We start from the raw sequence: 14,452 nt of genomic DNA on the forward strand, positions 1-14,452 counted from the left end.
AGCGCGTGTTCGTGTACCACAAGGGACATTGTTTCCAGACTTTACATTTCCAGAGTCTATACGACCCGGGTAACTAGCGTGCCGGATATACTACCAGTACAGGCGTGTAAAATTCGTTTGGTAGGTAGGAGGGAGCTCGAATAAAGGGTGTGCTACGGCGCACGTATTAGAAAGTCGAAGGGGGGTACTAAACTAGGCAGAGTCTGGGTCGCCGGGGGAAGGAGTGTCGCGCAGCGCAACGGCGAACGATAAGTATACAAAATAGAAGGTCAATGAAGATTAATAATGATAGCAATGAGGAGGGTTCATCGTGCGGGGATGGACGGAGGGCGAAGGGGGCAGGCGGTCCTCCCTAATCGAATTTGGGCAGGGACGATACGTCGATGGCGGAGGCGGAGACGGGGCGCACGGCCCTCGTCCGGCCGCGCAGATGGGCCTTCTCTGCGGCGATGTCTGCGTCCGTAGCGGCGGCTTCAAGCTGGAGCTTGGCCATGCCGTCGCCGAGCACCTTGTCCGTGGCGTCTGCGTCGTCGCTGTTGATGACCGTGTCCGCCATCGACTCGTCGTCGGACGCCAGTTCGCTCTCCATGTCCGCCTCCGGGCGGAGCCACTCGCTGTACCAGCGGCCCAGGAAGATCTTGATGTCCGCGGTCAAGCCGAGGTACTCGACGTTCCGCGCGAGGCCCTCCCACTGGACGATGCCCTGCACGAGGCACTCCTCGATGAAGTGCGTGTGGCCAAAGTACATCCAGTGGACGAGCAGGTGGAAGGACGTCGGGTCCGGGATTGGGAGGAAGAGCACGGGATGGTCAGGCGGGGACGGCATTAGGCGGGGGAGACGGTTCACGGGGACGCTGAGCTGGCCCGATGAGCATGCACCACTAGAGTAGACAGGGAGCTCTTCGGGTGTGGTCGTGATGAGGTCCAGCGGGGATGCGCCACTGAAGAGGCCGCGCAGGAAGCTTGAGTGGGCTGACAGGTAATCGATGTGCAGCTAGGGCGGCGTCAGCGGCGACAGATGGGTGGAGTGATGGGGGATGCGTACCTTCAGCGATATGCGCGGCGCGAACTGGAGCGTGGGCTCGCTCGCTCGCCGCCCCAACCCGGAGGGGTTGTACGTGGTTGCGGACGCGGGCATTATATCAAAGGGCGAGCAGGGGGTTGCGTCGCCGAGAAAGTTCGCAGGGTTGAGGTATGGTACAGGGACAACTGGTGTGCGTCAGCATCGGGAGGGATGGGGAATGTGAGTGGGGGAACTCACTTATGGTACAGTCCGCCGTGTCAGGCTGGTCCCAATACTGGGGGGCCAGGGTGTGAAGTTGGTCCATGATGTATTCGAGGGGAACATCCGCGAGGGACGGCGGGGGGAACGGACGCGGGACGAAGGGCGCTCCAGTGCGCGCGCGCTGCGCCGCACCGGAAGTCTCGGGGGCAGAGTCCATCGTATCGTGTGAGAAGGGGGAAGAAAGGGCCCTAGGGCTTTTAGAAAGAGAGACGAGAAGAGTTAAAGCTGTGGGCGGCGTAGCGTAGGACGTTCGTCGGTGGGGCGTAAGAGAGGGGCTGTTCCGGGCGCGCTGTGCTTATATCCCGGTGCGGCGGTACATCAGATCTCGCAAGGGACGGTCGCCCATCAGTGATTGTTCCAGTTGGCAATCCATCCTTATTGTCTTTCGCCTCGCGTCGCCACCGTGACGTGAGCGCGCTCGGTCTTCCCCGCACGCGCATGCCGAATCCAGGCCGTGCCGATCCCTCCGGGCCTACACCTGCGTCAACACGCGCGCGACGAGAACAAGGCGGGCGGCTGCGCGAACAAGGGGCGCGCAAATCTTCCCTCAGATCGCTGCCCATCAGCTGCTCCATCCGGCAGGCTATGACCCACGCGCGCCCTCGTCATCGCCTGCGACGCCCCCATCAGACGCATCGTGCCCCCCAACGCACGCTGGCCGGCGCGCGGTCGGCACCAAAGCCGCCCAGCGGCACCCGCCCAGCTGGCATGTCTCAACCCCCCGCGGACACGAGATCCCGCCCGCAAGAAAAATCTCGGGAGAACGCGCCCATAGATTGGCTAGTCATCATGAAGACCTGCCTTTTGCGGCGCGAAGACAAGGGGAGCTGTGGCGCACCCGCCATCAACGCAATGTGCGAGCGCAAGGCCCGATGAGTAGGATGCCGACGCTGCGCGCGTGGTCGCTATTCAGCAAAATTGCTTCCACTACAGCTTCTTCCACTACAGTTGACATTGTCGGAGGCAGCCGTCGTTCGTGCCGACTGCGGCGCCCAGACGCAGAAAATTGACCTTGAGGGTATGTGCGTGCCCACCTGCTCAATGGAGAAGTAACGTACACCGTGGTGATTTCATTTGCACGACCGTATGGCCAAGAATTGAAACTTTAGCGGACGCCGTGAGAAGGACCCTTCACGACAAGGTTTTCGGGGGAGGGGATGAACTCGTTGCGGTGGTGGGACGTAAAGTCGAGGCGCAGGCGAGTTTGCGTCAGTGAAGGCGCATGGACACGGTGAGTGCAGTCGGCGCGGGGAATGGAGAGCTCCCTAAGCTGCCGAGGGGGGTGCGTAGGACGTAAAGCTTGAAGAGGCGAGAATGTAGGGCACAGAGGGCGGAAGGGTTCCCGAATGCAGTCCTCTTCTGGTAGGCCCGATCCTTCAGGACGATCATGCATGTTTGTTGAGTCTTCATTGACCAGGGTCACAAGGCCATTTCGCGTACAACCCAATTCGTAACTTGCTTGCAAAAGTTCCTGTCGAACCATGCCACAGCGAAGAGACAAGGGCTTTGCTGGTCTTCTAGTGCGGCGAAGACAGGTTCAGCAAGCTGGACAAGAGCGCAAGAATAGATGGTGTCGTGCAGTTGCGACTGAGAGCTCGACGAGCGTCTGTCTAAGTCATCTGTGCGGCGATTGAATAGTACGAACAGGCTCCTCTGCCGTGTAAGACGTAGGCTGGCAGATGAGTGCGGTGGCACAGAGGAGAGAATCTGAGCTCGGGATCAGTTCATCGGAGGGTCAGGCCTTGTTCAAGAGCTTCGTCAGCAAGTTCCAGTTTCCCTTCGCGTAGACAAGACCTCCGGAGCTCTAGTCAGCATTTCGCGAGCGGGAAGAAAGCGACGGAGTAATGGGAGAGGGCAAGAGAGCTCGGCACCATGCGATGTCGGCCCAAGTTCCGATCAACGATCACTCGCCTTGTTCTCCCTAATTTGGAAGTAAAACCCCTGTCTAGATTTTCTTCAATTGTGATCACCGACAACCATGTTACGGACAGTGTGCGTATACTCCCTCCCATAGGCCGATAAGCACAAGGACTGAGAGGATCTGATGCATCTTACAGAAAACCCAAAAATGCCCGCTCGAAACGCGCGCTTGAAGCGCGGGCACCAAAGCCGGTGGAAGATGCGCGGACCGCTGTCTTCGTGAAGGGAACGCACACGGGAGAGGTTCTCAACCATGCGATGAAGGACCTGGTACGTCCCTCAGTCTTTTTGGTTGCTTCTGAGGCTCATCATGGCATAGATGGCACTGAAGCGTCCGGACGCTGTGTCGTTCTCGAAAAAGAACGTAGTACACCCCTTCGAGCCACAAGGCACTCAATCGCTCGAGTTTTGGGCGCAGAAGAACGACGCGAGTGTCTTCTTGGTCGGTCAGACGTCGAAGAAGCGGCCAAATAACCTGACTTTCGTGCGGATGTACGATTACCGGGTACTCGATGTGATCGAGGTCGGTGTGGACAAGTTCGTGCCGATGAGCGACTTCAAGGTGCGTCCCCTCTCATTGTTCTGTCATATAGTACACCGAACTCATCCCCTTTCTCTGAAAGACCCCGAAATCCACTCCTGGCCATAAGCCACTGATGCACTTTGCCTCCGAGCTTTTCGATACCCACCCGCGGTTCGTGCAGCTGAAGTCCATGCTCATGGATTTCTTCAACGGCGAGGAGATCGAGTCCATCTGCCTCAAGGGCCTCGAGCACGTCATCAGCGTCTCCTGCGCCCCCACACCGCCCGGCCTCAACACCACCTCCCCCACCGATCCCTCTACCTCCTCCGCCACCGCCCCCGAAGCCCTCCCCAAAGTCCACCTCCGCGTCTTCACCACCAAGCTGCTCAACTCCGGGACCCGCGTCCCGCGCGTCGAGCTCGTGCCGATGGGGCCCTCGCTCGATCTGAGTCTGCGCAGGCACCAGCCGCCGGATGCGGAGCTGATGAAGCAGGCGCTGAAGCGGCCGAAATTGAAGCAGCAGGATGTGGAGAAGGGGCTGGGGAAGAAGCGGAAGAACATGGAAGTGGACGAGATGGGCGACTTGAGGGGAAGACTGCATGTGGGGAAGCAGGATCTCAACAAGTTGCAGACGAGGAAGATGAAGGGGTTGAAGGAGGGCCCGGCGGAGAAGAGGCAGAGGATGGAGGAGGACGAGGAGTGATCTGTGTTTCCTGTTGCTGTATATCTGTCTTTTCTAGTGTTGTTTGCTATGTATTCATGCACCGCGTTGCGTTTGCAAAGATGAAAGCTATGGCTGGCCATAACAGCGTGTTACGCGCAGGCGTGACGTTCGTCATAGCCGTGCGCAGTTACTTGATCTCCTACCCTCATCCCCTCGAGGTAGTCGACTGCTAGTCCTACCACAAGTCCCTCAAATCTCCAACTGCAACACTCAGAATGGCCCCCGAAGTCTACAACATCGCGCAGACGCCTATCACGGCGCACGCGTTCAATGCGGACCGTTCTCGTGCGTGATCTGCCAATCTCCATGAACGTAGTCGTCTAATCGCGTCTTATGTCCAGAGGTCGCCGTATCCCTAAACTCTAACAGCGCGCAGATCCTTCAGCGCGGGGGGCCTGATGGCTGGACGCCCATTGAGCAGCTGTCCGAGCACGACAAGCTGATCACCTCAATCGACTGGGCGCCCAACTCGAACCGCATCGTCACCGCGTCCCAGGACCGCAACGCCTACGTCTGGCAGGAGACCCCCGACCCCGAAACAGGCCGCCTCGTCTGGAAGCCGACGCTCGTGCTCCTGCGCATCAATCGCGCGGCGACGGTCGTGCGCTGGAGCCCCAAGGAGGACAAGTTCGCGGTCGGCAGCGGCGCGCGCGCGATCGCGATCTGCTCCTTCGACCCCGAGAACAACTGGTGGGTGTCGAAGCTGCTCAAGAAGCCGATCCGCTCGACCGTGCTTTCCGTCGACTGGCACCCGAACAATGTGCTGCTCGCGGCGGGCAGCGCGGACATGAAGGCGCGCGTCTTCTCTGCGTACATCAAGGAGGTCGACGAGAAGCCGGCGCCGACGGTGTGGGGGAGCAAGCTACCATTCAACACCGTGTGCGGCGAGTACGCGTCACCCGCGGGCGGATGGGTGCACGGTGTGTCGTTCTCGCCTTCCGGCGATGTCCTGGCATTCGTCTCGCACGATTCGTCCGTGTCGGTCGTCTACCCGGCGACGAACGCGATCTTCAACGTGCGCATCTCGTCGCTACCGTTCGTCACGCTCGCCTGGACGTCGGAGAACAGCGTCGTCGCGGCGGGGCATGACTGCCACCCCGTTGTCTTCCAGGGTGACGAGTCGCAGGGCTGGGCGGGCGCCGGCACGCTCGACGATATGAAGAGCGTCGGGGCGGCGAAGGCTCAGACCGTCGGTCGTCTCAACTCGGGCGCCTTCAACGTGTTCAAGAGCGCGGACTCGCGTGGCCAGGCCGCCGCTGCGGGCTCGCAGGGCCTCACGAAGCTGCCCACCGTGCACCAGAACACGATCACGAGTGTGCGCCTGTACGACTACAACGGGACGCAGGTCAGCACGACGGGCGTCGATGGCAACCTCGTTATCTGGGACGCGACGAATGTGACGGTGCTGGAGAAGCAGATGGCGGGGATGCATGTATAGAAGAAGGGTATAATGTACTATCGATACAAGACGAAGACGAGCACGATGATGATACAATTCCTCAAGGGCCTCCAGCTGCTGCCCTCTCGTTGATGACGCCCCAAGCGGATGCACGGAACTGAAGACGCGTCAAAGACCACATCGCGAGGGGGCACGCGCGGGACGTACCAGTGTCATGACGAACCCCATCTTCTTCTCTAGTACGCGCAATTGCCCGATGAGTGCCGCCTGGTCTTGCTCATGGGTGAGATCCTTCATGATTTCTGTGATCTTTGCAACTGTGAAATTGGCTAACGACTATATCGCTAGCTACGCACCTCTTTCATTCTCCGCGCGAGCTTTGCATACTCCCACAGCACTTCTGATTCGGTGGGCGTCAAGCTCGGGTGGTTCGCATATGGATTTGTGGTATACACATCCCGCGACTCTTCCTCCGAGGACGAGGAGAGCCCTGATGGCGAGGGGGGCGAGGACATGAGGAGGACAAGGTGCGAGTGCTAACGCCACAAAACGGCAGATCCCGATCGCGATCCGGGGCGGCGCCCGAAGCGCCCGTTGCTCGCCTCTTCCGCCCACTTTCACCTCCTTTCCCTCATTCCGACCCTTAAACCATGTTCACCGTCGAAGCTCAGGATATGAGAGCTCCAGGCTTCTGCTCTGTAGTCCTTGCAAGTCGGAAAGCTTGGATATGTGATACGCCGCTCAGGACGGAGGGCTGAGTGGTGCGTGACAAACCCCATGTTCCACCCTGTCCTGACCAAAGTACAGCGTTTGCTGCTCGATAACCTGAACAAGGGCACGTATGCATTCCTCCTTGTGCCATAGCCAGTGTCTTTGCTGCACATTCGCCAGCGCAGTCGGACGGTGGGGCGTAGCGCTCATAGCGCTCCGCGATCGGTGGGCGGGCCGCGCCCCCGCGCGGCATGTCGGCATCTCACCTGACCTCGTTTGTAGCGCGACGGTTGTTGATTTGTTTGGCAACACCCTTATCTCAAACCGTCATGTCGTCCGCCTGGAATATTTCACGACCGCGCAGAACGTCCATGGCGACTTCAGACGGGCTCTCGTCCCCGCCGTCGGTGTGGTCCGACAACTTCCACAGCCGCTCGACATATTTTTCCTCCCCACCGCGCTCGTCGTCGCCCCCGACGTCCCCCATGACTTCATATTCGCGCTGCGACTCGGTACACATCCAGTCTAGCCCCCTCGCGCCCGACCACAAATCCCTCGGGCGCGCGAATCGACCGACGCGCAGGGATGTCTCGCCTACAAGGAAGCCGTCGGCTGGCAAGATCACCCTCCCCTCCTTCCGCACTATGTTCGGCGGCGACGACCTTCCTCCTTTGACGTCGAGCTCGACCTCGTCGGGGTACTACGCGGATGACAGCACGATGAGCGCGGACGATGCCCCGGAAGACGATGAGGGCCCCGGGTACGACTCCGTGTTTTTCTCCGATGAAGAAGTGGAGAGCGAAGGGGAGGACGTATACGAGGACGAAATCACAGGGCTGTCCTACAGGCGGACATCGTATTTCCAGACATCCGCTGAGCGCGGCCGTTGGAAGTACGAACCCGTCGTGCCCCGGTCCTCTCATCAGCCTCGCAAGTCCGAACCGTCAATCACCATGGCAGACATTTCCACCTCATCGACTTTCGCTCGCCCCGCTTCGGAGCCAGCACCCATCACCGTTGCACCATCTCCGTTCATGACGCCCCCGGAGGCAGCACCTGCACCGGAAGCAGACTCGTCACCCGAATCACCTCCATCACCCGCCGCAGAGGATTCTCCCATAGCCTCTACACCACCTCTGGATACTAGCCCCGAACGCCCCGACGAGATCGATGATCCCATGCCACCATCGTCCCCTCTACTTCCCCCGACTTCGCCATTATCGGAGGACGAAAATGCACCGGTCTCGCCGCTATCGCTATCGCATCAAACCACCCCAGCATCTATCACGGTGGAAGCTTCCTGTGTAGTGGCCATGGTGGTGGATTCGGAAGTCAGGGCGATCGTTGAGCCATCTGCCGCTATGGTGAGTGCGTCTGGCCCACCTCGCGGCGCGACTAACAGCGATTCGCTCACAGGACGAGTCACTTGACCCGCCTACGAATGTTCAAGTTGAAGCAGTACCCGAGGTCACCCCTACCGAACAAGACAGCCCGAATGATACACCAATCAAGCAAGACGTAGTCCCCGCGCAGCAGCCCTTACGTCCCTCCGCCTCGTGTCAAATGTCGTCTGCTCAGCCGAAATCGAACGCCGACGTACTTCCCAAAGTCCTCGCTGGCGACAAGGAGAATCACGTCCACGATGTGCTCCCGTGTCCCGCAAAGCGTACGAAGTCGCGGTCACCGATGCTTCCTTGCGAGCCGAGCACCCCGTCTCGAGCGCCGACACCACCTTCAGCGGAGCGACAGGAGCATGTGCCGGAGCCTGCGCCTGTCGCGAAAGCCGATGCTCGGATTACGGAAGAGCCCACCAATGACACGGGCTCGTCATCCGAGAAGCGCAAGACAGATGACGCGGACCCTGGTCCTGCTCGCAAGCGCTCGCGACAGACACTCTCGCCAGAGCCTGAGAGGGCTTCCTCGCCGTTGTCGGAGGAGGAGGAAGAAGAAAGTGAAGGGGAGGTACGACCGCCTCCCAAGAAGTCGACGAAGGCGCGCTCGAAGAAACGGTCGACGAAGTCCGTACGCGGAGATAGCATGGCTGCGACGTCCGACGGAGAGACGGACGAGCCTGCGCCCAAGCCCCAGCGGCCGACGCGCAAACGGCGCACGACGCTGGAGAAGCTATCCGACACCACCTTCGCCGACCAGCCGTCCTTACCGCCCTCGACATATAGGCGCGCGAAGCCGCAGCCGCCTCCCGAGCCTACAGGTCCCAGCCCCGACGACGAGGTTCGCGGCATGCTGATCCAGAGCATGGCCGCATCGCGTGCCTCGTCACAAACTCTCACCACGCTTTGTCGCGCTGTGCTCGAGGCGTACCCGCATCTTCTTGAGAAGCAGGCCGAGGATTTGTGGCACACCGAGTTCGCCGGCGTGCTTGAGCGGGGCGCGGAGCAGGCAGGCTTGTTCGGCAAGGTGGAGAGCAGCTATCAGGTGCGTTTGATGACGCAGTTTGTAAGGATTGTATGCTGATGGTCTTTCAGGGCGACGGCGTTGAGGCGCAGTGGTTCTACGTCCCTGAGCGCGATCCGGACCAGGAGCGTGCCTCCCTGATCAAGATGATGTTCCCGCGGTTGGCCAAGCGCAGCGAGACGAAGAAGTACAAGCAGTACTATTACGCACCGCTCGCGCGCATCAACAAGTGGGATCCGGAGGATGCGCTGTAATTTTCGCCTTCGTCTGGTCGCCTTCGCATTGACTCGTCGCTCCGATCGCGTTCAACAACCCATAATACCGAATTGTACCGCCGTATGTATCGAATCCCCTGTCACTTTCGTTCTTCGGATCTCGTCTCTGCATCGAGCATGACCTGTCGCATCGAGCACCGTCCTTTGTTCCTCCTCGTCGACCTTCTCGCCTCTTGGTTCTCCATACGTACCATTCTGCCTGTCCCTTGACTCGAAAGACTTTGTCGATTGATCGCAATCGCTCTGTACGCGTCTTCAGTACCGTTTCGTATGTTTTGCCAGACTCGAATTATTATGGCTAATATATAATCGTTCCCCAAGGTCAATGTACGATGCGTAGGGTGTGCTACAAGGTCGTTTGTCCGTGGTGTGATAGTGAATGTAAAGATACAGGGCATAGTGAGTGTGCAAATGACCGTAAACAGTTCCGGGAATAGTCGTGCGCGCGAGGCTGTCCAGCAGCTCAATGTATCGTTCACATCACCATGCAGCCGTAGCCTGGTTCTCCGAGGTCGTCGTTGTCGTCCATTGGTTGCTGTCGGTTGACACGGCGAGTAGGTCGAGGTTTAGCGTGAAGGAAGCCTTGAACGCCCCAATACAGCTCTTCTTCGTCTTCTTCCTCGTCCTCGTCGTCCTTCTCCAGCTCATCTACCTTGTCCTCTCCATCTTCCTCTTCCTCCTTGTTGTCCTGGATCGCCTCTCGTGCGACGTTGCGCGCAGTCGCAGCTCTTTCGGTGCCTCCACGTCGTGGACTGACCGCTCCGGCATGCTCCTCTACGGCCTCGGCGTCCTCGCGTGCGTCTCGGAAGGCTTCCCCGTCCTCTGCCTCTTCCTCAACTGGTTCTGCCTTCACACCGGCAGCCGCATCTTTGTTGTCGATACCTCTCTTAACTTCCGCGAGTTGCGCTTGGGGCGCTGCAGTTGCATCGACCGCGGCGTCTACTCGCGCCACACGTGCAGGTACAGCGGCGACCTGATGAGCTTCAGCATGGGCAACATGAGATAGTCTCGGCTCGACCTTTACCTCTTCTGTCTGCACCGCTGCGTCCTGGTACCTGCGCTCGACAAACCGCTGCACGGGCCGCACACGAACAAGTAACTGACGACGAGCGTCCACCACCTGCTGTCCAGGTGGAGAGATCACAAAAGCCCGCACTGAGACATGCGGATCCTGCCTTTCACCCGGGATTGGATGCGGGGCAAGCTCCTGCTCGCTATCGAGGAGTAGGCGGCGTAGCTGCACGATCTGCGCTATTGTCAGCTCGTGTAATTGAATGCCGTCAGCGTCCGCGCGCGGAGCTGGGGGGTTTGCGACGTTGGCTGCCGCAGCCGCAGGAGCGTCAGGGGCAGGCCGCTGGGGAGGAGCGGGCTGCTGCTGAGGAGCGGGCTGTGGTGGGCGGGCAGGCTGCTGGGGTTGCGCAGGCTGTTGCGGTGGAGCATGCTGCTGTTGGGGGACAGGCTGTGCTGGCCGAACAGGCTGCGGTGGGCGAACAGGCTGTTGAGGCGGGGCAGGTTGCTGCTGAGGAGCAGCCAGCGGTGCAGCGATAGGCCGTTGAGCTTGAACCGGTTGCTGCTGAGGTGCGGGCTGTGGCTGAGGGGCAGCCTGAGGTAAAGGGACCGGTTGTTGAGGAGCAGGCTGCGGCGGACGAACAGACTGCTGAGCTGGGATCGGTTGCTGGGGAGGCGCGGGCTGTTGGGGAGGAATAATAGGCTGTCGTGGACGGACGGGCTGCTGCTGAGGAGCAGGCGCTCTTGGCTGCACCCGAGGCTGGATCAGTGGCGCTTGTGCTTGAGCAGGAGCTTGGGCGGGCTGGGCGTGCGGCGCGGCCGGCTCCCTCGGTTGAGCCTGCGGTTGGGCTGGCGCTGGCGGCGCCGGTGGACCTTGTTGTCGAACCTGCGGTTGGGCTGCTGGCGCCGCCGCCGGTGGAGCCTGTTGTCGTACCGGTTGCCTGTGTTGGGCTTGCGGCTGAGCAGGTGCTTGCGCCGGTCGAGCTTGAGGGTGGGCGGGTGCTTGAGCCGGTGCTTGAGCTTGCTGCGCCAGTGGCTGAGCTGGCGCTTGAGCGGGTTGAGCCGGTGGACGGGCTGGTGCCGGTGCAGCTGGGACCTGTACCGGCCGAGCAGGCGCTCGAGCAGGTTGGACCTGCGGCTGAGCAGGCGCTGGCGCGGGTGCAGTCCGTGGTTGGACGGGGTGCGGTTGAGCCTGCGGCTGCGCAGCCGCTGGTGCCGGTCGAGCTTGGGGCTGGATCGGGCGCGGTTGAGCTTGTAGCTGGGCTGGTGCCGGAGCTGGTACAGCCTGTGGTTGGGCTGGGCGTGGTTGAGCAGGCACTGGTGCCGGTGCCGGTCGAGCTTGTGGTTGGGCGGGCGCTTGCGCCGGCTGAGCGACCTGAGCCTGAGCTCGAGCGGGCTGAGCCGGTGCTTGGGCTTGTGGTCTTGGCTGCGCTGGCGCCTGAGCTTGCGCTTGTACCGGCGCCGGCTGCCTCTGCGCCTGCTGTTGGGCCGGCGCTGGTTGCTGAACCTGCGCGGGCGGCGCCTGTTGCTGAACCCGCGCAGGAGGCGCTTGCTGGCGGACGGGCGCTGGCGCTTGTTGCTGGACGGGCGCCTGTTGCTGAGCTTGGGCAGGCGGCACGACCCGCGCAGGAGCTCGCGCCTGATCCCTCTGCGCCCGAAACTGCTCCAACAAAACACGCTGCTCCTCCATCTCCGCCTCATTGACCCTCACCGGCACCGCCTCCTGCGCCGCCGCATGCACCTCCGCCGGCACGTCCTCGCCCATCCCGATATTCCCGTGCGCATCCCGCATATGCTGGTAGATCGCCGCCCTTGAGAACACCTTCACGCAGCGCCAGCAGAAGTTTACGCCACATCGGCACACGATGCGATTGCAGCCGACCATCTTCTCGACGAGGATCTGGCAATTAGGGCACCGCTTGTAGTGCTTCTGGTCGATGAGCGCTTGGTTGAGCTTGTCCTCCTTCTTGCGCCGGGCTTCCTGGGTTTCCCGGGCATGCTGTGCGCAGGTCTTGCCGGGGTGCGATTCCTCGTGGCAGGAGGTGCAGATGGTGACGAAGCAGGAAGGGCAAGCGAAGGTCCCTTCAACGTCGCCGGTGGCAGCGTAAATCTGCTCGCAAGCGACCGTTGGGCAGTACCGCCACTGATTCGGCTTCCTTTCTATATGCGAAGCGAGGGCGGCCTCGAAGACCCTGTCCATGGTCTCGTCGGTGAGGAACTTCCGGATGGTCGACAGGGGAATGAGCACGCCGCATCTGGCCTCGTTACCGACGCAGACCAGAGGGAATGCCTTGTTCTCCACCGCGCTCGTAAGCATGTGCTTCACGCAGCCAGAGCAGTAGACGTGGGTGCAGTCGAAGCGGAAGGGCACCGATGCCTCCGTGTAGCAGACGGAGCAAGTGGTGTCGAGAGTGGTCGCAGCCGCGCGATCCTTCGCAGCCTCTTCGACATGACGCTGGACAGCGAGCTTCACAGCGTCTCCATTGGGAACAATGATCACGCAACGGGCCTTAGGGCCGTTGAGATAGAGATTGTCCACTCCCAGCTCCTCTCTGAGCCCGGCGAGCCCTTCCCGAAGGAAGTATGGGACCACCGCCGGTTGTAGTCGAATATACGTGGCGACGGACAGTATGCGGTCCAGATGTTTCGTGATGTGAGCCCGGGCGAGCGCTACAGCAGCGGGGTTCCCAAACACCGTCAGGACACGACTGAACTTGTCATGCACCAACAGCACCCCCTTTCGTGACCTAGCTATGGCGAAGAAGCTGTCGGGGAGCCCCGCCGGCATCCGTGCAACGATTGTCTGCCCTCGAGCAAGCTCCTCCACGCGAACCTTGAGATGGCCCACCGCCGACTTGTTCGTTCCCGAAATATGTATAGTTACGACGCGCGAAGTCGGCGAGCTCTTGATTTTCATCACGCAAGCCTTCCGGCTGTCTGCGAGCGCGTCCCATTGCTGTCGCTGAATGTTATACTGCTCCGCAGGCACCGACAACTTGTATTGGAAGGTCTTCTCCAGACGCGTATAGACCACGGTGCGACGATCCCAGTGTAACGCCCGGCCGTGGAGGTAGTAACGCGCGCGCTTAGTGACAAGCTGGTCATCAAAGCATATTCGGACTTTGACGTAATTATCGGTGGGCTGAGTAACGTCCTCTGCCTGCAACGCCGTGAAGCCGTGCTGGTCCATATATGCGAGCAATCGTTCCAAGGCCGCGTCCACGTCGTCCTCTTTCACGCGTAGTCTCGTAACGTCCGTAACTCCAACGAAGGCGGCAACTTGCTCTGCGGTGATCGAGCGGGGGACGTTTTCCACGATAATCCGCGGCGAAGGGTGTGGCAGCTTGACGCTGACCGGGGAGCCGCCCAGGGGCTTGCCGTTGAGCTCCTTCGCCTTCGATAGCGCAACAGCGAGAGAGGGGAGAGTTGCCGAGTAGCCGACATTGGGTTTGCTCCACCAAGCGAGCAGCGGAAATCCGTGAGGTAGCGTATTGACCATGCTACCTGGTCGCTCGTCGGTTATCGACACATCAAGATACCGACTGTCGCCAAAGGAAGCCTCTAAGACTTGCGCAAGTCGGCCAGCACCCAACGCATCAGTGCGAATGTCATATGCGACCTTGGATGGATTAGGCGAGGTTATGTAGTAGCGACCAGGCGCGATATTGTGGCGTGAAATGAATTCAGAGAGGGAAGCATAGGTTGTGTTGGAAGGAAGTCCGCTGATCCTGACCGTGGTCGTCTGGAAGCCGGGGATCATAGATTTGACGACGACACCAGCGCCGAATGTGACGATGCAATCCGTGATTAACTTCGTGCAGATTCGTTCAGCCTCCTGGCGCACAGCGGTTGCCTGGGCGGTGACGGAGGGCTGACGGGAATCCGCTCAGCGTAAAGAGCAACAAACGGATAAATCACAGACTTACCTTCGCAACCTGTGGCTCGCCAATACCCTGAGCGCCACCATTTCCTTGTCGTACCGGACCTGATTGGGTCGTGTCAGTCTTTCTCAGCGAGACTGTACCTCTTTCTAACGCACCTTGCCTGCCCATTGGCGTGGCTCCCGCTTTGCGTGGTGTCTTAGGCACTGCTGGAAGGTTGCCGATGTCGCCAAGAGCCTGACGGCGCTGGGAAAGCGGTTAGGCAGACTGGACTTGACGAACGGGCGTCACGCTTACCTGCGCCGGCGGCG

General features: G+C 60.5%; 7 protein-coding genes across 7 annotated transcripts; 4 read left to right on the forward strand and 3 right to left on the reverse strand.

Annotated features, from left to right (window-relative positions):
* Positions 1-28: 28 nt before the first annotated feature.
* On the reverse strand, positions 29-1,567 carry SCHCODRAFT_02608196 (uncharacterized protein). Its single transcript, XM_003034803.2, has 3 exons — positions 1,262-1,567; positions 1,046-1,209; positions 29-994 (listed from the first exon to the last, which is right to left on the reverse strand). The coding sequence occupies exons 1-3, from the start codon at positions 1,440-1,442 to the stop codon at positions 353-355; spliced, it is 987 nt and encodes a 328-aa protein (XP_003034849.1). The 5' UTR covers positions 1,443-1,567; the 3' UTR covers positions 29-352.
* SCHCODRAFT_02038941 (uncharacterized protein) lies at positions 1,528-2,276 on the forward strand. The gene has a single exon (XM_050341583.1). The coding sequence runs from the start codon at positions 1,724-1,726 to the stop codon at positions 2,159-2,161; it is 438 nt and encodes a 145-aa protein (XP_050203121.1). The 5' UTR covers positions 1,528-1,723; the 3' UTR covers positions 2,162-2,276.
* Positions 2,277-3,239: 963 nt separating this feature from the next.
* On the forward strand, positions 3,240-4,540 carry SCHCODRAFT_02563325 (Brix-domain-containing protein). Its single transcript, XM_003035643.2, has 4 exons — positions 3,240-3,277; positions 3,343-3,475; positions 3,525-3,767; positions 3,829-4,540. Exons 1-4 carry the CDS (start codon positions 3,264-3,266, stop codon positions 4,429-4,431), a joined length of 993 nt encoding a protein of 330 aa, XP_003035689.1. The 5' UTR covers positions 3,240-3,263; the 3' UTR covers positions 4,432-4,540.
* Positions 4,541-4,577: 37 nt separating this feature from the next.
* On the forward strand, positions 4,578-6,334 carry SCHCODRAFT_02608202 (actin-related protein 2/3 complex, subunit 1). Its single transcript, XM_003035642.2, has 4 exons — positions 4,578-4,737; positions 4,794-6,008; positions 6,059-6,160; positions 6,208-6,334. The coding sequence occupies exons 1-2, from the start codon at positions 4,668-4,670 to the stop codon at positions 5,888-5,890; spliced, it is 1,167 nt and encodes a 388-aa protein (XP_003035688.1). The 5' UTR covers positions 4,578-4,667; the 3' UTR covers positions 5,891-6,008; positions 6,059-6,160; positions 6,208-6,334.
* SCHCODRAFT_02563331 (uncharacterized protein) lies at positions 5,875-6,366 on the reverse strand (the record flags this gene model as incomplete). The annotated part of the gene is made up of 2 exons (XM_003034802.2): positions 5,875-6,153; positions 6,204-6,366. 2 exons carry the CDS (start codon positions 6,364-6,366, stop codon positions 6,020-6,022), a joined length of 297 nt encoding a protein of 98 aa, XP_003034848.2. The 3' UTR covers positions 5,875-6,019.
* Positions 6,367-6,568: 202 nt separating this feature from the next.
* SCHCODRAFT_02038970 (uncharacterized protein) lies at positions 6,569-9,479 on the forward strand. Its single transcript, XM_003035641.3, has 4 exons — positions 6,569-6,612; positions 6,659-7,926; positions 7,979-8,998; positions 9,049-9,479. Exons 2-4 carry the CDS (start codon positions 6,814-6,816, stop codon positions 9,229-9,231), a joined length of 2,316 nt encoding a protein of 771 aa, XP_003035687.2. The 5' UTR covers positions 6,569-6,612; positions 6,659-6,813; the 3' UTR covers positions 9,232-9,479.
* Positions 9,480-9,545: 66 nt separating this feature from the next.
* Positions 9,546-14,312, reverse strand: SCHCODRAFT_02710797 (uncharacterized protein; the record flags this gene model as incomplete). The annotated part of the gene is made up of 3 exons (XM_050347040.1): positions 9,546-10,225; positions 10,277-14,131; positions 14,187-14,312. The coding sequence occupies 3 exons, from the start codon at positions 14,310-14,312 to the stop codon at positions 9,728-9,730; spliced, it is 4,479 nt and encodes a 1,492-aa protein (XP_050203122.1). The 3' UTR covers positions 9,546-9,727.
* Between the last annotated feature and the right edge of the window lie 140 nt (positions 14,313-14,452).

The sequence above is a fragment of the Schizophyllum commune genome (genome assembly GCF_000143185.2).
Source record: "Schizophyllum commune H4-8 unplaced genomic scaffold SCHCOscaffold_1, whole genome shotgun sequence".
Classification (NCBI taxonomy): domain Eukaryota; kingdom Fungi; phylum Basidiomycota; class Agaricomycetes; order Agaricales; family Schizophyllaceae; genus Schizophyllum; species Schizophyllum commune.